Consider the following 25,916-nt stretch of genomic DNA (forward strand, 5'->3'; position numbering starts at 1 on the left):
TGAGTGAACACCCTCATTCAGAATTAAAGTGCCCTTAATTTGATTTATTTTAATTCACTTCCAAAATAACTTTAAACTAAACTTAATTAAAGCCACTTTAATTCTGAACAATAGCATCCACACAGGGATTTAATGTGGTTTAACTAATCCACTTCAAAATCACACCTGTTGTTAATTCGGATTAAATTTTCTGGACATCCCTGTGTAGATAAAATGTTAGCCTCTCTCTCTTATTACTATCCATTTTATTTGGCAGACCTCTTTCATTTTGTTCCAGCTTTATTATTTTAGTCTGGAAAATATGTAACTGAGTCTTACCAACCCATTTTTCCATAACAAGCAACTCTTCCCCCTATAGCAGCAATCTCTTCTTCAATCCCTGTTACTATAGTCTGAATATCAGTTTGCAGATCTTTTATTTCAGGTAATAATGCATTGGTATCTGCTTGTGTTGGCTGTAGGGAGGGCCTTATCTATTTCCTCTTTGCCCACTTTGGTTGCCATATTATTATCTTTGTCATGCAGTGAGAAAGGCTCTTCTTCAAAATCCAATTATCTATTTTACTTTCTAAAATTATTTTAAGTTTTTTTTTTCGGGGTTGCTATCAGATTTTTTTTTTCCTGCATAGGGATGGTTTTCAGAGGTGATGGAAACAGATATTCTTGCTACCTTCTTGGACTATGGAGCGTAGGGGCTTGATTCTCCTCTTATTTATATCATTGTAAGTCAAAAGTATCTCAACTGAAGTCATCAGTTACATCTCTGAAAAACCTTTGCAAGTGTGACAAAAATTAAGTTCTATGTGTTCTTACTTACATGTTCCACCTCTCCCCACCACAATAGAGGCCATCTTATAAATTGTTACAACTATCTGTGTGAATTAAGCAACACATAATCTGCATAACCAAACATTTTTAAGCAAAATGATTACATTACTTAGACTATATTTTAGGAAGATTTCTCTAAAAATGATCAAGACACCAAAAATAAGAAAACTCTTTAAATCTAACCTTTTCAGCATTCCCTCTGTGTGCACCATGGACTCACTCTGTGCCCTAAATGGATCCTGTGCCTTATGTATTTCCATATAACATTGACTGACTTGTCATTATTGTTCTCTGTGATATTATACTGTACGTATATTATGCACCCATTACTTAAGCTTTTAGTGCATTTTCACCATTAAACATAATTAAAATAAATATTAACCACATAGGACTAGATTCACTAGGGGATTTAGGGACTTAACTACCATTTTAAATCCCAGATTTAGGAACCACTGGCATTTATAAAACCTCCACTCAGTCGCTGCCTAGCCCTTTAGGCATTGCCTACGTTTTTGCAGTAAAAGTTCCCTGTGCACCTATGCTTCTGCCTCTGGGCATGTGCACTGCTGACTCACTCTAGGCACTCAGATGCCTAGGGCCCCAGGGTGATCCACCAACTGGGGAAAGATAGGTGCTCCTCCGCCTATCTCACCTGTGGGGCCCAATCTGGTAGATGTGCTCAGAGGCCACCTAGCTCCACGAGGAGCACCTCTCAAAACTTTTAGCACAGTGGGTAAGGTGGGATGCAGGAGATCCCCTGATTGAAGTCCTCCCTCTGCCTGATAAGGTGAGTGCCTTAGCCACTGAGCTATGGGCTATTCTAATGCGGGGAGTGCCCTCAATGTCTCCAGTTGAAGCTGTAGCATGTTTTTAAATTAAGGAGTCATTGGAGCAGGAGGACTGGATCCTTGGTCTCCCATCTCTCAGATGAGGGCTCTAATCACCAGGCTATAGGGTCATTTTCTCTCTGTCTCTGGCCCAGTGAATATTTAGAGATTATAAATGCAAGAATCACTGTGGCCTGGTTTGAGTTCCACAGGACTGGAGGCAATTTTCTGCCAGTTGTAGATGGATGTGGGTAGTTTGGGCATCCACTAGCAACGAGGAGTTAAAAGAACTCCAAAGTTGCAAAATGGTTTAAAAATCTGGGGGCAGATGAGTCCATGATCCAGAGCAATGTTTTAATTCTAGTATTAAGAGACCTGGGTTTTTTAATTAGTTAACTCTGCCAGATTTGAAATACATGCACATGCACATACCCCAGTCAATGCATAAGAATAAGCTGAGAAGTTGACCCAGCTGTTGCTATCTGGAATGCAATCATCTCACTCAGTTATAGTAAAGTAACACACTTATTTTCCCTGCTGATTTCAGGGTCCTATTGCACTCTACATGTTACCATGTGAGCATGTCTTTAAGCCATTATTTAAATATATTATTTTATTCCCTTATTCAACACAGTCTCTTCTCCCTCAAAGACAGAAGCTAGATTATCTATCCAATCTTCCTTTATTCTAAAAAGTTTCTATTTCATTTTCTCTCCAGTAAATTTTCAGAAGCTTTCTCCATCTTTCAATTGCTAAGTGCATGCTGCTGTTTTTTCCTTTAAAACAGCTCCTAATCACTCACCTCTTTTTCTAAGGTCCCCAGAAACATTGCTTTTATTTCTGTTTATATATATTATTTCATGTTAGAAATGTGAAAATATTTATCAGGTTATGGCAATAGCATTATTACCAATCCTGCATTCCTTATTCAGGAAATCTGACTTTTCTATTGGTATGAATGTACAATTAAGGATTAGACTGTGGCTTCTTACCCACAGCCCTACCCGAGGAGACGCATTGGACTGATTGTGCACGAAAGCAATGATTTTAATGAAGCTATAGACTCGGGGGTTGTACCCCGTAACTGGAAAACTGCTAATATAGTACCTATTTTTAAGAAAGGGGAAAAAAGTGATCTGGGGAACTACAGGCCTGTTCATTTGACTTTAATGGTATGTAAGGGACAAATTTTGAAAGAGAAAATAATTAAGGACATAGAAATAAATGGTAATTGGGATAAAATAAATGGTAATTGGGATAAATGGTAATTGGGATTTCCAAAAGGTAGATCGTGCCAGACCAACCTGATCTCTTTCTTTGAGACGATAACTGATTTTTTAGACAAGGGCTATGAAGTAGAGCTAATTTCCCTGGATTTCAGGAAGGCATTTGATACTCTTCCACATGGGAAATCATTAGTTAAATTGGAGAAGATGGGGATTAATGAGAATTGAAAGGTGGGTAAGGAACTGGTTAAAGGGGAGACTACAGTGAGCTATACTGACACATGAACTGTCAGTGTGGAGGGGGACTGCTAGTGAAGTTCCTCAGGGATCAGTCTTGGGACCAATCTTAGTTAACATTTTTATTAATGACCTTGGCACAAAAAGTGGGATTGTGCTAATAAAATTTGCAGTTGACACAAAGTTGGGAGGTATTGCCAATACAGAGGAGGACCGAAGTATCATACAAGAAGATCCGGATGACCTTGAAAACTGGAGCAATAGAAATGGAATGAAATGTTATAGTGTAAATTTCAAGGTCATGCACTTAGGAACTAATAACAAGAATTTTTGCTATAGACTGGGGATTTACAGTTGGAAGTGATGGCGGAGGACAAAGACCTGGGCATATTGATTGATCACAGGATGACTATGTGATGGAGCCATCGCAAAGGCTAATGCAGTCCTAGGATGCATCAGGTGAGATATTTCCAGTAGAATAAGGAAGTGTTGTTACTACTATACAAGGCACTGGTGAGACCTCATCTGGAATACCGTGTGTAATTCTGGTCTCCAATGTTTAAGAAAGATTAATTCAGACTGGAAGAGGTACAGAGAAGGGCTACTAGGATGATCTGAGGAATGACAAACCTACCTTGCAAGAGGAGACTCAAAGAGCTTAGCTAGTTTAGCCTAGCCAAACGAAGGCTGAGGGAAGATATGATTGCTCTCTATAAATACCTCTCAGAGGGATAAATACCAGAGAGGGAGAGAGTTAAGTTAAGTGCTAGTGCTGACACAAGCACAAATGGATATAAACTGGTCATCAATAAATTTAGGCTTGAAATTAGACGAAGGTTTCTAACCATCAGAGGAATGAAGTTCTGGAACAGCCTTCCACAGGGAGCAGTGGGGGAAAAAACCTAACTGGCTTCAAGACTGAGCTTGATACGTTTATGGAGTGGCTGGTATGATGAAACTGCGTACAATAGCATGTAGCCCATTTGTGACTGCTAGCAGCAAATATCCCCATCAGCCAGTGATGGGACACTAGATGGGGAGGCTGAGTTACTACAGAGAATTCTTTCCCAGGTATCTGGCTGGTGGTGGGTCTTGTTGAGATGCTCATGGTCCAACTGACCACCATATATGGGGTCAGGAAGGAATTTCCCCCCAGATCATATTGTCAGAGACCGTTGGGGCATTTTGCCCTTCTCTGCAGCCTGAGGCACGGGTAACTCTGCAGCCTGAGGCATGGGTAAACTAGTCAGACTAGATGATCATGATGGTCCCTTCTGGCCTTAAAGTCTATGAATCTATGAGAAACGTGAAAGATCTGCCCCATCCCATAGGCAGCGCCTGAGTCTTTTGTCTGGGGATGCTATGCCCAGGAGTGCCAGAAACTCCCTAGAAGCAGGGGGCCACTGGCTAAGTTCCTGCTAAGCTGCACAGCTGTCTATTAAATCCCATGCAGGGACTCAGGGCTGCAGCAGGGAGAGGTGCCCCTCCCCGCCAGCCCCAGCTTTGACCTGCAGTGGTGGGGAGAAGCATCCCTGACCACTGGCCCCAGCGCAGACCTGCCTCAGCTGGAGAAAAGCCCCTCCCTCAGCCTAGACCAGCCCCACCAGAGCTGCCGCGGCTGGGGGAGGCAGCTCTCCCCCAGCCCTGAGCTGCTGTGGCGAGAGAGGGCTGGGGGGAGTCATCTCTCCCCCTCACAGCCCCGGGGCAGCTTGCACCCCAAATCCCTCATCCCTGGCTGCACTTCAGAGCCCACACCCCAACCCTCTGCCCCAGCCCTGAGCCCCCTCCCGCATCCCAAACCCCTCATCCCTGGCCCCACCCCAGAGCCCACACCCCCAGCTAGAGCCCTCATCCCCCCACACCAACCCTTTGCCCCTGCCCTGAGCTCCCTCCCACACTCTGAACCCCTTGGCCCCACCCCCACCACATGAATTTTGTTATGTGCACCAATATGAAGGTGATGTGTCTCACACCTTCACATTGGTGCAAATAACAAAATTAATTCAGCACATGGACGTAAAAATTAGAGGGAACACTGGCCACCAGTGCCTGGATCATGGCCCTGCTTCCCCGCTCCTCACCTCCTCCCAAGCCCCCGCTCCCCCTCTGCCTCTTCCCCCAAGGCCCCACCCGCCATTCGCTCCTCTCCACCCACTCAGGGCTGGTAAAAAGTGGGAGGGCATAGCCTTCCCACTTTTAAAATTGATGGGGACACAGTTTCCTGACTCCTCCTCCACCTGTTCTGGCGCCCCTACAGATATAAAGCTGAGTTGCTCCGGCATCAGCATAGCAGGAGGAAGAGTCCCACAGCTGGGCCAGTGAGAGGCAGAACCTGTGGTACCCACCACCAATGGAGAAAGAGTCTTCTAGAGATTACAGCTTCTGCCTCTCGCTTTTTTCCTGCCTTAAGGGCAAGTGATGGGGGGAAGTGGGGAAAGGAGCGAGCAGCAGGCAGGGCCTCAGGAAAGAGGCGGGGCTGGGCCCTCGTCCGAGCACTGGTGGGCCCCTCCCACTTCTAGGGAGCTTCTGGTGCCCCTGCTCTCAGACTGCAAAGGTGGCGGTGGTGGGCTGGTGCAGCGTGCCTCCAAGGCAGGGTTGACAAACAGGTTTCTACCAGATAACGGATGTATGTTCACCTGCCTACATTGGTTCACATTACATTAAGCATTATAAAACAAGACAATGCAGACATTTGCATACGAAGTCAACATGAGGAAATAAAGTCACCATGAAGTCAGCACACTGTGGAATAAGCCCCAGGTGGTCATCCTGACCACTAGAGACAAAATAATGGATGTTGGGGGATATAAGGAGAAGGCAAAAGGACCCCTCTTTATCTTTCATCAAGGTAGTGCTTTAACATTCATAAAAAAGGGATGTCAGCCATGTTGGCTGGAGATGCTGGGAGATGAGAGAAACTACTTTAGACAAGGGTTTAACCTATTTAGTGTAGATTCTGGGAAGTGTATTAAAATTTTGCTTTATATGTAACTTTTCTGTGTTTCATTATTATTCTTACTCACTATCTCTTAAATCTTAGCCTTTGATAATAATCTTTTGATTGTTTTCACTATAAATGTGCTGTGATGTTATATAGGAAGTGATCCTCAGTTGAATCAAACAAGCTAGTGTACACTCCCTTTTGGGGATAGCAAACCTGGTATTTCTGTGAGTAGCCAATGACAGGAGCTTGATATCACACGGGAATGCTTCAAAGGAGTTTGGGGTGCACCAACTGTCTCACTGGAGACAGCGATGGTAACAAAGTGACCCCACAGTCCAGGTCACCCCAAGAATGCATCACACCCTCTCTCCATTTCACAAACTTCATAGGTAAACTGAGGTAACCTCTGAGGGGGATGCCATAGCATTCATGGTCATGGACAATACATTCTGGCTGTGACCTTCCCTACAACTTGGACCAGGGGGAAAAAATTCTCCAGCAAGCTGTGTAGTCCAATAGGCTCCATTAATCTTTTCAGGCTGTGGCATTAATCTAGAGCTGTGGTTTTCAATTTGGGGTCCACAGACTATGTCAAAGATTTCCAAAGGGGCCCACACCTCCATTTGAAATTTTTTAAGGTTCTGCAAATGAAGAAAAGTTGAAAACCACTGGTCTAGAGGATCTGGTGATCAAATTTTGCCAACCTGTATGTTCAATGAAAAAGTTGTGTCCAGAGGATGTTCACTGAGTTTGTGGGATCTACGACTGTCTGTATTTTATTTAGTATTTCAAGCAAATATATTTATTCCCCTGCGGCGCCTCCTGCTGGTGACTCAGGTGAATTCGCTCTTTCCAGCCCGGGAGCACCCTCTGCAGGCCAGTGATCCACCTGTTTGCTATTGGCCCCGTGTCCCTCCCAAGACCCCGGTGCCCCTTTAACCGGGTTTCCCCTTCCCAGGGGAACCCCCACCCTACTATCCCCACTTCGCCTCAGTAGTGGCTACTGCCCAGTCTCTATCTAGCCCCCGTTCGCTGGGGCAGACTGCAGTAGCCAGCACTCATCATCGGCAAAGGGGGTTTGGACCTGCTGCCTTGGCCTACCCCTAGGTTGCCCCCTGCAACCCCCAGTACCCTTTGCCCTATGCTAGGCCGCAGCCTGGGGTTTTCTAGGCTGGAGCTTCTCCAGCTCTTCAGCCTTTCCCCAGCCCTGCTTCACCCTAGGTACCTTGTCTCAGTTCCCTGCAGCCAGGCCCATCTCCCTCTAGAAACAGAGAGAGAGACTGACTGGGCTCCTGGCTCACAGCCTTTTATAGGGGCCAGCTGTGGCCTGATTGGGGTGTGGCCCAGCTGCGGCTACTTCCCCAATCAGCCCAGCTTTGAGAGCAGCAGCTCTCAAGCCCTGCCAAGCCACTTTTAAACCCCTTAAAACCCGGAGCAGGGATCCATCCTGCTACAGGTCCCTAACAAATATCTCTTTTTAAAATATTACATGATATCACTATAATATATCTAGAAACTGAATTTCCTTGAAAAATTCTTCTGATGAATCACAATCAGTACTGCAGCAAAATGTTCCTTAAAACAGGAGACTACAAAATAATTCTTGTGATTGTTTATAACCAAGTAATTATCTCAGCAAAGAATCTGAAAAGAACTGCCAGCAATGTAAAAGTGATATGTCCACACTTACAGTTCTATTGCCTTGTTCCACATGATAACGTATCCAGAAAGAATGAAGGACTCAATATTTACAATATGTGTATTTCCCCTCTCTGTTCCAACGTAGAGCCATTTACTTTGGAAAGGTAGATGGCAGTAAGTAATCCTGTAAGGGAAAAAGTATCTCACTTAAAGTTGTACAAACAATCATATTTCCAACAAGTTTTCTTTTGAAACAGTTGTCCCTTCTGTTTTCCTAAGGCCAAAGTAGCTTGGGTACAGTTCCCAATATGTGATCTGTGGAGCTGGCACAGCCCACGGTGCTGGCTCCTCCTTTTTTCCAGCTGATTCTACAGGTGTCCAAACTCTTCCTAGTGAAGAAGCTGGGAATAAAGAGGAGGAGCCATTCTACCTACCTCTAATAGGGTCAGGAAAGAGGAGCCATCTTAATGTGCTTAGTGCAATCCTGAATGGGAGGGGGTAGACACAAGATAATCTCTCTATGAATATGTGGGCCACACGATGAAAAAGTCTGAACCATTGAGCTAGAGATTCTGATTTTCTTCTTTACAAAAAGCTATTTTTCCAGTTCAGTACACAGGCATTAATGAGACATGAGCATGTTTAATGTTTTGTACAAAGGAAATGTAACATTATTATTCACAGAAAGAAGTGTTCACTTTATTAGCTCTTAATCAGTCCAGAGGGTATGGAGCTGATAAAGCATTACCAAGTGCAGTCAAGCAGAGATATGATTTAAACTCTCACTCCCACATTCATATCATAGCCCAGTGCTATATCACTTAGGAAAAATCTCATGATGGTCTCTCGTGATAAGATACAACAATTTTCATAAAGATGATGAATGAATAGAGTCAATTTTTTTGACATTACAATATTCACATTACATTAAAAAGAGAATCCACATGAGATATGTAGAATATTTGCAGCTCAAATCTAATTATATCTATACTGCCTACATAGACTGAAACTCTATCTGATCCAACAGCATATTCTAGCACACAGGAGGTTTGTCTTTATTAAAAGCACATACTTTGCCGGGCATGCAATACTTTATTACTTTATTATATTTGTCATTCATTTGATTCCAAAAGCAAATATTTCTAGCTTTGAGATACTAATTTAGCCATCAACTCCAACTTGTATTTTTATCCTGAGTTATTTTTTTAAATGACATACACTATTTAAGAATATACATATTTCAAGTTTATGTTTTTATGAAGTATCAATCTTTTTGCCCTGCTTTATAAGAGAATGATAGTTTCCTTCCAGCAATCTTACCTCGTCAAATATGGTAAGGTTACCCAAGTCTTTTGTGGCTAAAAATATTCACAACCTCCTAAACTAAAGGAAGTGTTTCACTTGGAAATTAATTTCACATATTTATCTGCAATTATGAGGAACACTTAGCAAGCCATATTCTTTTTCTCCTGACCCCGCACAGTACTTTGAATGACTCTGCAGTTTTACGGCTATATAATCATATGATCAAAATATTTTATGCAGAATATACTCAAATGAATAATTTTACTTCTCCTTTTTATATTGCTCTAGGTTTAAGGCAGCTAAGTAATGCAACCCTGAAATCCTCCGTCAGGGTGTTCATCCATGATTGGAGGGTCAGGATAAGGTCTATGCATCATTTCAGTCTTATTTTGATGATTCGAGCGGGACATAGACCTTGTTCCAGCCCCCTGCACAGGGACAAATTTTACCCTTACAGACACAATTATGTCAGTGGCAAAGATCCCATTAACTTCTGTGGGAGCAGGGCTTTAGGGACATAATAGCTTCCAATTTTGCAAACACAGTTTAGCATCTGCAAAGAAAAGTGCCCACTACAGACATCTAAGTCAGAGTGAAATCAGGTAGTCTGACAACTAACAGGAGCATTTATATCGACAAATATTTGTGGGTGCAAAAATGGAGACCGCTTTTTAAAATCAGACCTTTAGTGCAATTTTAGAAAGTATGTACATGTACTTATAGTGTGTGTGTGTGTGTGTTTATTTATTTCACTTCTGTTTACTGTTTTGGCTTCATACAAAGATAGTGATGCAATTCAAAAAGTAATATAAAATTAAGTTAAGAGACGCTAACGTAATTGTTTTGTTTACTGAATGATTTATTAAGCACCCATCTTAACACAAAAATTTAAATTAACAGCTAAATCACATGGACACAAATTCAGACAATGTGAGCTTAAAAAAAAAATCTGACCAACCAACCATGTCTGCTCCCTATCAGACGACAAAAATCCCTGCTGAACAGATATATCTGAGATTGAGGAAATACTGTAACTTGGAAATCACAGTCTATCACCACTGTTCTGGTGCATCCATATACTGTGAGAGTTACAGCTACTAGCTGTTCTGGGGACTTTGACATAGCACTATTGGAAACAAATAACTTCAAAAATGGCATAAAAACAGACCAAAGGAGCCCATCCCATTACTCTTGTGTCTATGTTAATACATGGTCCACTTAAGTTCCTTAGGGTCACTTAGCCAACTACGGTCCTTTACGAGACTTATGAGTGTCCATCAGACATTAGACTGCTACATTTGATACATTTTTCAAAGGCACCAAACTTCCTTTCTTCCTCTACACCAGTGATTTTCAACCTGTGGCCCGTGGATCCCTGGAAGTCTGCAGACTATGTCTAAGATTTCCAAAGGGGTCCGCACCTCCATTAAATTTTTTTAGGGGTCTGCAAATGAAAAAAGTTTGAACATCACTGCTCTACATTAATGGTTTACCAAGGAGAAGACACGCTGAACCACCATGGCACTGATACACGGGGTCAACAAAGAATCAAAACAACCTGAGATACAGGGTCCTTCACATATAGGGACTGGAGCTCCAAAACTAAAATGAACTAAAATATATAATGTGAATGCATTGTTAGGCTTCTACACAACAAGCAAAGCACTTTCAACATTATAATGAACTGTCCTGTCTAGTGCAATCCAATTGCCTGAAGTGCATTACTTTTTTTTGGTTAAAAAAAAATTAAATGAAAACTCACTTTATAGTGTTATATTTGCAGTTGTAAATGTTATGAAATATATTCACTTCAATTCAAGGTTTACACATTAGAAACAAACCTCAGGTTCATAATGAAGAAATTTCATTTCAGCAAAACACTATCGTTATGGAATGAGCTTGTAAAAATAGGTATAATGAACTGTGTTATAAAATCTATATTAAATAACATTAGAGAAGTAGCTATCTATTTAATAGTGTAATAAGACAATGTTAAAGGGAACTTTTTTGCTTTCTGAATGTGCCTTGTTGACACAGCTTTCAAAGGTTGTAAAAAATCAAACAGTTGGTTTGTGTCTTATCTACACTGGATTCTTGGTCTGTGTAGATAACAGGGCAAAGCAAACCAGACAAATGTGTGATTTTCTAGCCAGATGTAGATCTGCCTAGTAAAACAGACTAGGGACGATGAACATTGACTGAAAGGAGCTAGCCAACCAGTAGAATCATAGAATCATAGAATATCAGGGTTGGAAGGGACCTCAGGAGGTCATCTAGTCCAACCCCTTGCTCAAAGCAGGACCAATCCCCAACTAATTCCAAGGCTACAATAAGAAGGTAAGATAGAATAAGACAAACGTAAGTAACAATGAAATACATGAAAGCAATGAAACGACAGCTGGATTGAGTAAATAGGAGGATAGTAAAAGCAACAAAGAATCCTGTGGCACCTTATAGACTAACAGACGTTTTGCAGCATGAGCTTTCGTGGGTGAATACCCACTTCTTCAGATGCAAGTGGTGGAAATTTCCAGGGGCAGGTTTATATATGCAAGCAAGAAGCAAGCTAGAGATAACGAGGTTAGATCAATCAGGGAGGATGGGGCCCTGTTCTAGCAGTTGAGGTGTGAAAACCAAGGGAGGAGAAACTGGTTCTGTAATTGGCAAGCCATTCACAGTCTTTGTTTAATCCGGAGCTGATGGTGTCAAATTTGCAGATGAACTGGAGCTCAGCTGTTTCTCTTTGAAGTCTGGTCCTGAAGTTTTTTTGCTGCAGGATGGCCACCTTAAGATCTGCTATTGTGTGGCCAGGGAGGTTGAAGTGTTCTCCTACAGGTTTTTGTATATTGCCATTCCTAATATCTGATTTGTGTCCATTTATCCTTTTCCTTAGAGACTGTCCAGTTTGGCCGATGTACATAGCAGAGGGGCACTGCTGGCATATGATGGCATATATTACATTGGTGGACGTGCAGGTGAATGAACCAGTGATGGTGTGGCTGATCTGGTTAGGTCCTGTGATGGTGTTGCTGGTGTAGATATGTGGGCAGAGTTGGCATCGAGGTTTGTTGCATGGGTTGGTTCCTGAGCTAGAGTTACTATGGTGCGGTGTGCAGTTACTGGTGAGAATATGCTTCAGGTTGGCAGGTTGTCTGTGGGCGAGGACTGACCTGCCACCCAAGGCCTGTGAAAGTGTGGGATCATTCTCCAGGATGGGTTGTAGATCCCTGATGATGCGCTGGAGGGGTTTGAGCTGGGGACTGTATGTGATGGCCAGTGGAGTCCTGTTGGTTTCTTTCTTGGGTTTGTCTTGCAGTAGGAGGCTTCTGGGTACACGTCTGGCTCTGTTGATCTGTCTCCTTATTTCCTCGTGCGGGTACTGTAGTTTTGAGAATGCTTGGTGGAGATTTTGTAGGTGTTGGTCTCTGTCTGTGGGGTTAGAGCAGATGCGGTTGTACCTCAGTGCTTGGCTGCAGACAATGGATCTTGTGGTGTGCCCGGGATGGAAGCTGGAGGCATGAAGGTAGGCATAGCAGTCGGTAGGTTTTCGGTATAGGGTGGTGTTAATGTGACCATCAATTATTTGCACCGTAGTGTCTAGGAAGTGGACCTCCCGTGTAGATTGGTCCAGGCTGAGGTTGATGGTGGGGTGGAAGCTGTTGAAATCGTGGTGGAATTTTTCCAGAGTCTCCTTCCCATGGGTCCAGATGATGAAGATGTCATCAATGTAGCGTAGGTAGAGAAGGGGCGTGAGTGGACGGGAGCTGAGGAAGCGTTGTTCCAGGTCAGCCATAAAAATATTGGCATATTGTGGGGCCATGCGGGTGCCCATAGCGGTGCCACTGATCTGGAGATATATATTGTCATCAAATTTGAAATAGTTGTGTCTGAGGATAAAGGCACAGAGCTCAGCAACCAGTTGTGCTGTGGCATCATCAGGGATACTGTTCCTGACAGCTTGTATTCCATCAGCGTGTGGGATGTTGGTGTAGAGAGCCTCTACATCCATGGTGGCCAGGATGGTGTTTTCTGGAAGTTCACCCATGCATTGTAGTTTCCTCAGGAAATCAGTGGTGTCACGGAGATAGCTGGGCGTGCTGGTGGCATAGGGTCTGAGTAGAGAGTCCACATATCCAGACAGTCCTTCAGTGAGAGTTCCAATGCCCGAGATGATGGGGCGTCCAGGATTTCCAGGTTTGTGGATTTTGGGCAGTAGATAGAATAGCCCTGGTCGGGGCTCTAAAGGTATGTTGACTTGTTCCGGTGTTAGTGTAGGGAGTGTCTTGAGTAGATGGTTCAGTTCCTTAGTGTATTCCTCAGTGGGATCTGAGGGAAGTGGCCTGTAGAATTTGGTGTTGGAGAGTTGTCTGGCGGCCTCCTTTTGGTAGTCAGACCTGTTCATGATGACAACAGCACCTCCTTATCAGCCTCTTTGATTATAATGTCAGGATGGTTTCTGAGGCTGTGGATGGCATTGCGTTCTGCACGACTTAGGTTATGAGGCAAGCGATGTTGTTTTTCCACAATTTCTGCCTGTGCACGTCGGCGGAAGCATTCAATGTATAGGTCCAGACTGTCATTTCGACCCTCAGGAGGAGTCCATGTGGAGTTCTTCTTTTTGTGCTGTTGGTGGGAGGGTAACTGTGTATCAGTGCGCTGTTCAGTGTTGTCCTGAAAGTATTCTTTGAGTCGGAGACGGCGAAAGTAGGCTTCCAGATCGCCGCAGAACTGTATCATGTTGGTGGGGGTGGCAGGGCAAAAAGAGAGTCCCCGAGATAGGACAGACGTTTCTTCTGGGCTGAGTGTGTGGTTGGATAGATTGACGATATTGCTGGGTGGGTTAGGGGTACCACGGTTGTGGCCCCATGTGGCAGGTAGGAGTTTAGACAGCTTACAGTCCTTTTTCCTTTGTAGAGAGGTGAAGTGAGTGATGTAGATCTCCTGTCTTATTTTAGTGAAGTCCGTTTGTATGGAAGTTTGGTTATTGATGAGAGTCTCCAGGTTGGAGAGCTCTTTTTTGATGTTTTCCTGTTTGCTGTATAGGAGGCTGATCAGGTGGTTCCTCAGTTTCTTTGATAGAGTATGGCATAATCTCTCACTGTGGTCCGTGTAGTATGTAGATAGCAGTGGATTTTTTACCTTTAGTCCATTTGGTATGATGTCCATCCGTTTGCATTTGGAAAGGAAGATGATGTCTGTCTGTATTTGTGCAAGTTTCTTCATGAGGTTGATGGATTTCCACTCCATACGGCTAAATGCAGTGCCTTGCATGGTGTCAAGTATCAGAGGGGTAGCCGTGTTAGTCTGGATCTGTAAAAGCAACAAAGAATCCTGTGGCACCTTATAGACTAACAGACGTTTTGCAGCATGAGCTTTCGTGGGTGAATACCCACTTCTTCAGATGCAAGTGGTGGAAATTTCCAGGGGCAGGTTTATATATGCAAGCAAGAAGCAAGCTAGAGATAACGAGGTTAGATCAATCAGGGAGGATGGGGCCCTGTTCTAGCAGTTGAGGTGTGAAAACCAAGGGAGGAGAAACTGGTTCTGTAATTGGCAAGCCATTCACAGTCTTTGTTTAATCCGGAGCTGATGGTGTCAAATTTGCAGATGAACTGGAGCCCAGCTGTTTCTCTTTGAAGTCTGGTCCTGAAGTTTTTTTGCTGCAGGATGGCCACCTTAAGATCTGCTATTGTGTGGCCAGGGAGGTTGAAGTGTTCTCCTACAGGTTTTTGTATATTGCCATTCCTAATATCTGATTTGTGTCCATTTATCCTTTTCCTTAGAGACTGTCCAGTTTGGCCGATGTACATAGCAGAGGGGCACTGCTGGCATATGATGGCATATATTACATTGGTGGACGTGCAGTCCACCAATGTAATAAGGAGGATAGTAAGAGCTTAAAAAAAAGATAGCGAAGGAGATACCAATTAGGGTTTTAGCAGAATAAGTAAAAATGTATCAGTTATAAGGATTTTGGGTTAGTGTATATGAAATACATTTAGAATAGAATGTTTATAGATGAGGTAGTTTTAATAATCTGCACCTTCATCATGTTACAAAAAAAGGTATAAAGGATGTGTGTTTAACAAAGGGGGTATGGAGCAGCACAGGATTTATACCAGATTGGACCAGCATGGAACTGATGATGACAGAAACAGCCTACCTGCACCCCAGGATTGAGTAACTGATCATTATGCTATCCTGCTCTATCTGCTTTACTTATGCTTTATACTTGATTGAGGTGGTAGTATACTGTCCTAAAACTTTCTTATTAAAGCTTCAAACTAGTTAGGGTTAGTAACTGGCATGTACTGTGTTTTTCATCCAACAAACTCTTCAATAAAACACAGTACATTCTTGTATATTGTGTTTCAGCTTGTGAAAGAAAGGCATCCTCCCATTAATCATACATCCCACAATCAAATGAAGATGTATTTTGATGCCTGTGCAAGTAATCAAGGCCAACAAAGAAAAAATCGTGCTCATGATAATGAAAATAGGATCATGATGATTTTATGAGAATGTGAAACACTTTTGCCTATAACAATCTGCTTCATTAAGCTACATGAGTGAACTGGCAAAGAACTTGATCTTTTGAGCTGCCGAGAATCTGCTGAGTCCGGGCAATTCCCACTAAAGTCAATGGGAATTGTAGGTGTTTAGCACATGCTCCACATTCCTTGGATCAGGTCCAAAGGTTGTACAACAGCTGATATGGAATGCCATTCTCAATGGGCATCATTAGGACAGTAAAAACCCATGGACTGAATGTGGGATATCTTGAAAGGAATTTCTATGCCTCTTGTTCCAGTGCAATATGTTTTACTAGTGTTTCAAGGAATCCAAAACTGAATAGGATGTTAAAATGGTATGGACAGGGGAATGGAATATTTGTGACCAACCTGTGTATAGGGATGTCCCTGCCAGACTCTGCTTTGTCCATGGAGCTGTGCAAACCAGGCAGCATGGCAAATGCTCACTGCAGATGAGTCCATGCAACTGCTATTCTCTAGGGCTGTTAATTAATTGCAGTTAACCCACACAATTAACTCAAAAAATTAATCGTGATTAAAAAAAATTAATCGCAGTTCTAATCGCATTGTTAAACAATAGAATACCAACTGAAATTAAATATTTTTGGATGTTTTTCTACATTTTAAAAAATATTGATTTCAATTACAACACAGAATACAAAGTGTACAGTGCTCACTTTATATTTTTTTACAAATATTTGCACTGTCAGGATGATAAACAAAATACAGTATTTTTCAATTTACCTCCTACAAGTACGGTAGTGCAATCCCTTTATTGTGAAAATGTAACTTACAATTGTAGTTTTGTTTTTTTTACATAACTGCACTCAAAAACAAAACAATACAAAACTTTAAAGCCTACAAGTCCACTCGGTCCTACTTCTTGTTCAGCCAATCGCTAAGACAAACAAGTTTGTTTACATTTACGAGAGATAATGCTGCCCACTTCTTGTTTACGTCACCATAAAGTGAGAAGAGGCATTCACATGGGACTTTTGCAGCCGGCATTGCAAGGTATTTACATGCCAGATATACTAAACATTCGTATCCCCCTTCATGCTTTGGCCACCATTCCAGAGGACATACTTCCATGCTAATGACGCTCGTTACAAAAATAATTTGCTAATTAAATTTGTGACTGAACTCCTTGGGTGAGAACTGTATGTCTCCAGCTCTATTTTACCTGCATTCTGCCGTATATTTCATGTTATAGTAGTCTTGGATGATGACTCAGCACATGTTGTTCATTTTCAGAACACTTTCACTGCAGATTTGACAAAATGCAAAGAAGGTACCAATGTGAGATTTCTAAAGATAGTTAGAGCAATTGACCCAAGGTTTAAGAACCTGAAGTGCCTTCCAAAATCTGAGAGGGATGAGGTGTGGAGCATGCTTTCAGAAGTTTTAAAAGCAACATTCCAATGTGGAAACTATACAACCTGAACCACCAAAAAAGAAAATCAACCTTCTGCTGGTGGCATCTGATTCAGATGATGAAAATGAACATGCATTGGTCTGCACTGCTTTGGATTGTTATCGAGCAGAACCCATCATCAGCATGGACGCATGTCCTCTGAAATAGTGGTTGAAGCATGAAGGGACATATGAATCTTTAGCGCATATGGCATGTAAATATCTTTCAACGCTGGCTACAATAGTGCCATGAGAATGCCTGTTCTCACTTTCAGGTGAAATTGTAAACAAAAAGTGGGCAGCATTATCTCCTGCAAATGTAAACAAACTTGTTTGTTTGAGTGATTGGCTGAACAAGAAATTGGACTGAGTGGACTTGTAGGCCCTGAAGTTTTACATTGTTTTATTTTGAATGCAGGTTTTTTTGTACATAATTCTACATGTGTAAGTTCAACTTTCATGATAAAGAGATTGCACTAAAGTACTTGTATTAGGTTAGTTGAAAAATACTATTTATTTTGTTTTTTACAGTGCAAATATTTATAATAAAAAATAAATAGAAAGTGAACACTGTACACTTTGTGTTATAATTGAAATATATTTGAAAATGTAGAAAATATCAAAAAATGTTTAAATAAATGGTATTCTATTATTGTTTAACAGTGCAATTAATCGCGCAATTAATCACAATTAATTTTTGTAATCACTTGATAGCCCTACTATTTTCCAATACCATATGCTCCTAAAGATGTTCAAAGATACTTATAGATTTCAGTGACAAGCCACTCTTTCAGACATTCTCCAGCACAGGCAGCAAACAGTGCCAGAGTGACTCCCTCATACACCTTCTCTCCCATCAAGTCATCGCATACTTTAGGCTTATCCTGCTGTTTATATTTTCTGCTAACCACAGGATAAAGGATTGGGTCACTTCCCAAAGCCTCACTTTAAAAGACCAGAACCAGAAAAAGTAATGATTGTGCTGTTGAAAATAAAAGAAAAGAAAAAGAAAAAAGAGTATTTCCATATGACATATCCAGTATATGCTCCATGACTTACCTGCTGTGATTCGGTGTTACTAAGCATAATGTTAGCCAAAGAATTCCCTGAACACAGGCCATGTCGAGACTAGGAAAACAGGTCATGTTTTAAAACATGTTAGCTGACCATGGGTTAACCCTAGGCTTCCCTTATGGTAACGCGCCACCATCCAACATGTTTTTAAGCACAACTTACCTGGTCTATATTAAAGTCCTGTTTAAAATTGTGTTAATTAAAATGTGTAAGCTACAATATTTTAAAACACAACTGATTTTTCTAGTTTATACATGGCCACAGGTGTGTGCGCCACGTACACACACAGGCTGGGGAGCACCAAAAGAGCTGAGCGTAAAGGTCTGAGAGACCTGAGCTTGACCCTATTTTAAATACACCCATGCAAATTTCCTACATGCTCCGGGCTCGGTGGAATAGGTACATATCGGCATATGCAAATTGACAACTTAAATATAGAAATCATGCCTGGATACCCAGAGGCAAGCGGAGTAAAAGGGGGCTGAGAAGCGGGCAAACCCACAGGATAGTGGCAAGTCGAGGTGAAGGGATAATAGCACAGAAGGTGAGAGGAAGCCCAAATACACAGACTCACTTGACACCATAACTACCATAGCTTCGTGGCTGGAATGGTACACTACTGAGCAAGCACTCAAAAACCATCTCTCACAGCATAAAACAGCAGTGCTGGGGTTAACCTGTAAAACAGCTAACTGGTACGGGAGGTAATGGCTTACCCAAACTTCTGCCTGCTTAGCTAGGGCTAGTCTACACTGGCAACGCTAAAAAAAATAAAAAATACCCACCTCCACCTGGTGCACTGTCTACACTGGCACTTTACAGCGCTGAAACTTGCTGCGCTCCGGGGGGGTTTTTCACACCCCTAGCGAGAAAGCTGCAGCGCTGTAAATTGCCAGTGTAGACAAGCCCCTAGTCTGCCTTGACGTTCATCTCCCCTTTGATGTGCACTGCAACTAGATAGGAAACTTTGCTCTGCTTGGGACTGCAGAACTTCATTTTCTTTCTGAAATAGGCCAACCATGGAAACTCTGGAGAACATGCTGTCATGGCCAGAATCAGTGTGACACTCATCAAAGCATAGGCTCTGGCTTCCTCCGGGCCCTGGGGGTGTTCAACCCCCCGCTTTGCCCCAGGCCCCACCCCACTCCCCCTCCCTTCTTTCGGCCCCTGCTCCCCCCCGCATACTCCCCCCACCCTTCCCCCAAGTCTCCACCCCATCCAGTTCTGCCCCCCCCAAACATGCCCTATCCCCACTCCTCCCCCTTTCTCCCAAAGCCTCCTGCACACCATGAAACAGCTGACTGCAGCAGGCAGTAGGCGCTGGGAGGGAGGGAGAGGGGATGATTAGTGGGGCTGCCAGTGGACGGAAGACACTGGGGGGAAGGGGAGAGCTGGCTGCCAGTGGGTGCTAAGCACCCACTAATTTTTTTCCTTGGGTGCTCCTGCTCTGGAACACCCATGGACTCGGTGCCTATGCATGGAAGGAACAGTTCCAACCAGTAGAGGATTTGCACTCTGGCTCCTCTCTCTCTCCTCCTATCCAGGGGAAGGGACCTGGGGTGACCCCTCCCAAATTGGGTGGTGAGGGGGAAATGGCTTTCTGCTCCCAAAGAAAGCTGCAGCTCTCATAAGACACTTGATAATGGAGCTGAAGCAGGAGACAGACCTTATGTCTTTAGCTTTATCTGCACAGCTCTCTCCTTGGAGCCAGCAGTGACATCAGACATTTAAATACCTCAGAAAGGGAAATGTATCAGAGGGGTAGCCGTGTTAGTCTGGTTCTGTAGAAGCAGCAAAGAATCCTGTGGCACCTTATAGACTAACAGACGTTTTGCAGCATGAGCTTTCGTGGGTGAATACCCACTTCTTCAGATGCAAGTGAAGAAGTGGGTATTCACCCACGAAAGCTCATGCTGCAAAACGTCTGTTAGTCTATACGGTGCCACAGGATTCTTTGCTGCTTCTACAGAAAGGGAAATGGAGCTGAGGGGGGAAAACACTCCAAAAAGCAGACACAGCCCTGGGACATAATTGGAAATGAGATAAATTATTAAGCCAAATTGTGATTCAGAAATTTGTGTGGGCTCTTTACATTGTGTGCAGTCAGGGGGGACCTACTGAACACCTGTACTACCTATGACATCGCTAACATTGAAGAAATCTTTTGTATCCCTTGGGCACTTCTGAAAATGCTGTTTGGGAACTGATATCTGAGCCCTTACCTTTGAACTACCCATATGGAATGCTTGTCCTACTGGATATTCAGAGAGTGTAGGTGTGCTCAAAAAACAGCTCTGAAAATCCCCTGGGTGTTCAATTCAAATTTGCCCACCTAGATTGTGCCAAAATGGCTATTTGCAGCCAGAGTCAGAATTAGGAAAAAAAACTAGATCTCCTAAGTCCATGTCCTCTACATTAACTACATGAGTAGACAGTGTGGTTACTGCGTTTAGAAGTGAATGTAAGGCAGGTTCTGAGGGAGTTTTTTTATTTCTTTTGATGCTCCTCTGTTTTGCTGGTATAATAAACTTTTGCTATTTGAGTTTCAATGGGGAGTTGATATTAATTTTTAAATTGTAGTGTCCATGTGAAGCAGAAATATGAAAAGAATGAGAGACAGGTTGTTTGTGGCAATGAGCAGATAATGAGGAGGTTGTTGCTTGAGCAGTTCATTAAAGGATAAATTAGCACTGAGTGGTTTCAGAGTGAGTCCCAGCCACAACCAACCATCCTTGTTTGATGAGAAATTTACAGCAACATGAAGCAAAAGGGTGGCAGTCAGAGACAGAAAACACTGGGAAGTATCAGAGACTTCCCTAAACATCCAGATTAGTATTGTTACCCTGAAAGATGTTAATGATTGCCATCAAGTGGCTCTTTGATCTATAGGCAATCAGAGACCTGATTAAAGCCAATGGCTGTGCTAAACTACCTTCTTTCAGGCTCAGTGGAATAATACAAATAATAATAATAATAATATGAGATATACTTATCTCACAGAACTGGACGGAACCCCGAAAGGTCATCTAGTCCAGCCCCCTGGCTTCACTAGCAGGACCAAGTACAGATTTTGCCCCAGATCCCTAAGTGGCCCCTTCAAGGACTGAACTCACAACCCTGGGTTTAGCAGGCCAATGCTCAAACCACTGACCTTAACTGTGATCGCAGGAAACAATAGGAAGCTACCACCCAAGACACATAGAAAAGCTAGAGCAAAACTCTATGTCTACACACTGCACTTCCATTGGTAAAATTTTGGCAGTCAGGGATGTGAAAAAAACACACCTCAGACTGACAAAAGTTATACTGATGAAAAGTGCCAGCATGGACAGCGCTATATCGGCAGCAGATACTTTCCCACTGACAAAGCTACCGCACTTCATTGGGGGTGGTTTTATTTTGTCGGCAAGAGAGCTCTCTCCTGCTGACAATGAGTGGCTACACTGCGCACCTTACAGCAGCACTCCTGTAGCGGCACAGTGCGCAGTGCAGACAGCCTAAATTGTGTGGTCTGAGAGGTTTCCTTGGGACTGGTTGCAAATGCTAGAGCTAGAGGATTGTTTAGCAAGCAGTGTGTGTTAGAGAAGAAAGCCAGCTGACAGTGAGAAATGCAGTTGTGACTGGGACCCTGAGTGGGAGCAGAGAGACCAGTGCTCTTTGGGCACAGAACTCACTGGAGAGGCATGCTTGGGATATCTGAGCAAGGAAACTGCCTATTATTGTGTGTTCCTACTACACCGGGGGAAACAGGACTTTTTGTACATTCTTTCTTCGGATTGCAAATAAGATTGCACCAAAGAAATACCTGACTCATATAGTCAGTTTCTCCTTTTAATGGAAACAAACATGCAAGGCTCTAAATACTGCCAACCCACTTGGGACAATGGTATCTTCCATCTCGGTGATAGAGTGCAATTAGGACAGACATGAAGGAAGAGGATGACTCCAGCCAGCTTGCACGGTCTGCGGCACAGGAAAGGAGCTGTAACTGTATTAAGCATTTGACTTAGTTATCTCTGTTGGCCTCAGAGGTTTGGTAAAAGAAAATGTGGAGGGAGAAAAACATGATTGTCCAGGATGGTCAGAGTATTCTGCTAGGCTGGAGGAGAAAAAGCAGTGTTATAATAAAGTGCACCAATTGTCTGATGGTTGTAAAAGAAGGACTAAATTTCTTTAATAAAAATCAGCAGTGCAGATCTGCTCCCTGGGTATATCATTGTCAGATCTTCTGACTTTAGTAATGATTTTCTTTTTAGTGCCTTTTACTCCTGCTAGTCCAACAGAACCCACATGTCACTGTGCATCATCCACACCGTTGCTTACCAAATTTCCATCAGTTATAGCTGTGCAAATGACAGATGCACAGGTATCACTCTGGGCCTAATTTGGCCTTTGGGGCCTTTAATTGGGGTAATGACATATGAGAAGGAAGGAATTCAGCATGACTCTGGCTGGCAGTTAGGAAAACATCTTTTACCCTGTAAACTCAGTAAATTTGATCTGGAGTGACTGAAAGGCAGCAAATGTAATTTCACATTTCTGTTTATACAGAGGCTCATTTCAACTTCACTTTAAAGCAGCTTAAATGAATGATTTAATAGAACTTCACTTTAAAGCAGCTTAAATGAATGATTATCTGCAGTAAAATGCAGAATGTTGATCAGCTGGATATTTATATATTTCAAGTAGGGATTTATGCCAGCTGTTCATGTCTGTGTTCAGAAAAGCAGATCTCCAAAAACAGGCCAAGAGGGGAGACACTTGTGCAATATCTTCACAACAAAGCAAATTTTTGTTTCCAAGTCTTACCACTTTTGAGATACAAGCTGAGGAAAACATTTCAGAATTTTCTAAAACATTTATTATTCAAATTCCTGTATCTCTGAATTGGCGGAACCAATTTAGATCAAATTTGAATAAAAATAAATAAATAAATCTCCTGTCTCCCCCACCTTAGAATCTGGAATCAGAAAGGACAATTCCTGAAAGGGATCGAATTTCCAGTTTATAATGAAAGGTGTTTACTATAACTTTAAATATGGAATGGCTTCAGGGGCAGCTCCAGGCACCAGTGCAGCAAGGTCGCTGTGAGGGCGGCAGTCAGGCAGCCTTCGGCGGCATGCCTGCAATTCAGCGGCGGGTATGACGAAGGTGCAGGACCAGCAGATCACCCGCAGAAACGCTGCCGAATCCGCGTGACTAACAGACTGCCCGCAGGCATGCCACCAAAGGCCGCCTGACTGCCGTGCTTGGAGCGGCAAAAAACATAGAGCCATCCCTGAATTGCTTGCAGCTGTCCACTATAAAAGAACAATCAGTAACTACAGGACCAGAGGAACAAATTAAGGTTCAAGAGCAACATATGCATGCCAGAATTTGGAATGGAATTAAGAAAGGATCCTATACCTTGAAAGTTTGGGGGAGGTTGGTTGTTTTTGCACTGATCTGTAAACTCAGATTACTATACATAAAAATCAAATGTCTGAATCAGAGTTACTAGTTAACTTGGCAGACTGCAAATGGGGGGGAGGGATAGCTCAGTGGTTTGAGCATTGGCCTGCTAAACCCAGGGTTGTGAGTTCAATCCTTGAGGGGGCCACTTAGGGATCTGGGGCAAAAATTGGTCCTGCTAGTGAAGGCAGGGGGCTGGACTCGATGACCTTTCAAGGTCCCTTCCAGTTCTAGGAGATTGGTATATCTCCAATTATAAAAAAAAAAAAAAAAAAAAAAAAAAGAACAGAACTTGTTTTAGAGACTGACCATTTTTCTTCAGCTGTGTTTGAGTAGGAAAACAGTGTGAATTGATTTTCATTTAAATTGTGAAAAAAATGTTTATTAAGGTGATATTTTCTTCTTTCACTGTGCGTGAACACTGATTTTTTTCATTAAAGTTAATTGCTTTTCTTTTGTTTGTTTCTTTTTGAGTGCTTATATCTGAGGGTGGAAGAACTTCAGCAGACTTGGACACAGGCTACTGCAATACATAATTAACACTGCTGAGAGGATAACAAAAGCCCTGTAGTACAGCAGAGCCAAGAAGAGAGACTGGGGCTATTGAACATAGAAGGGAGGGTTAAAGACAATAGTGTTCTGAAGACATTTTTTCTGAAACTTTAGCATTCCTCCAAATTTTCATACGGAGGATTATGCAGACTACTCAAAATCTCCCTTTTATTGTGAGAAGTCTAGAAGTAAAGGTTATATCAGGGCTATAACTTGGTGAAGAACATGTAATGAACAAATTATTATTTGAATTTAGCTCTATTTTTCTGTCATGAATCATCCATGAATTGAGAGCGTTTTTTAGGAATTTGCTCACTGTTTATATTTATTCAATGAATCAGCTGTGCAAATAAATTTAGCCCATTAATTGTTCATGAACTGCCACTGCAAACATTTACTATTCACACTTCGAAACTAGTCACCTACGCCATATGGTACTGTTTCTGTTTCCTGAGTGAATGACCTGAACTTTATAAACAGGAGTGCTTTGACTATCTTAGGGACATGGTGGTCCGTGGAAGGAAGCAGGTTAAACAGAGAGAATGAAACCCATTCCACACACATAAAGACTAAACATTCAGGCTCCCTGTGGGTGGAATGTAGGAGCCGTTGGGGTAGTAACACCCACTGCTCCAGTGCAGTGCCATGGGGAGAAATGGCTTCACATTTCTTTGCTAGAGCTTCAGGCCTTGTACAGTACTGCACATTATTGTACATACTTGATACATTCATGAACTAATTCCCCTTGTCTCCATTTTATGCCACTGTAACACCAACCATTCACCAGTTGTTAACTGCATATTATATTCATTGCTATTTGATTAATAGATTCCAAGGCCACAAGGGACCATTGTGATCATCTAGTCTGACCTCATGTATAACACAGGCCATAGGACTTCCTTGAGTTAATTCCTGTGCACTACAGCATATCTTTTAGAAAAATATCCAACCTTGATTTCAAAATTGCTAGTGATGGAGAATCCACCACAACCTTTGGTAAATTGTTCCAAAGGTTAATTACGCTCACTTGTTAAAAATATACATCTTATTTTGTGTCTGCTTACCTACCTTTAACTTCCAGCCATTAGATCGTGTTATACTTTTATCTGCTGCATTGCAAAGGGTGCATTCATGTACCCTTGTCTGTCTCATTGTAGTAACTGCATTGGTGCCAGGTCTTTGGCCAGGAATTTCCAGGAAAACTCACTTCCTGCTGTATTAAGTGTCAAGCTCTATACATGACCATATTTCATAAATCTGCCAAGTACATTTATTGAATTTACACTTTTCTTGTGTTACATTTCATCACACCTACTGTCAATCACTCTCAAACAATTAGTAGTTGCATATGTGTGTTCAGTTCCTATTGTAAATCTAATTGTACATGTTGTTCTATTAGTTTCCTCTGTGTAGGGCCACAAGTGAGAGAGGACTAGGCTGAACTGTCTCATGTGTGTCCAACTGCGTAAAGCTTTTCTTCTCTTTCCACCAGTGCAGAAGTGTAGCCAGGATTAGAGTTGGTCAAAAAAATTTCAATGAAACAATTTTTTGTTGGAATTTGTCAATTTGTCAAAATTGAAGCGTTCTGCAGACACGGTTCAGTTTCGACAAAGTTCCTCCAGAAACTGGAGAGATTTCCAATGGGGTCCTGGGGCAATCCACAAGGCAGCGCTACTCTGGAGCCTGGACTCTGGAAGCCCTGTGGCCCTAGCCCTAGAACAGTCCACCTAGTGGGCTTCCAGAAAATGGAAATCTGCTTGGTTTCTCTGGTGGAATGCTGGGAAGCTTGGGCTTCCAGTGTCCTTGGCTCCAATACAACCCACCATGTGAACTGCCCCATGGTTTCCAAGGTCTGTGGCTCCAGGGGAGCCTGTTAGGCAGACTG

The 25,916-nt window shown here is 42.6% G+C and overlaps 1 protein-coding gene across 11 annotated transcripts in view; it reads right to left on the reverse strand.

Annotated features, from left to right (window-relative positions):
* The window catches only part of STXBP5L (syntaxin binding protein 5L), a 421,232-nt gene that overhangs the window by 190,216 nt on the left and 205,100 nt on the right, over nucleotides 1–25,916 (reverse strand). For all 11 annotated transcript variants that reach the window (XM_045001069.1, XM_045001067.1, XM_045001064.1 and 8 more), the window contains exon 5: nucleotides 7,753–7,887. In XM_045001069.1, the coding sequence (XP_044857004.1) occupies nucleotides 7,753–7,887 (135 nt within the window). The remainder of the gene's footprint in view (nucleotides 1–7,752; nucleotides 7,888–25,916) is intronic.

The sequence above is a fragment of the Mauremys mutica genome, chromosome 1 (genome assembly GCF_020497125.1).
Source record: "Mauremys mutica isolate MM-2020 ecotype Southern chromosome 1, ASM2049712v1, whole genome shotgun sequence".
Classification (NCBI taxonomy): domain Eukaryota; kingdom Metazoa; phylum Chordata; order Testudines; family Geoemydidae; genus Mauremys; species Mauremys mutica.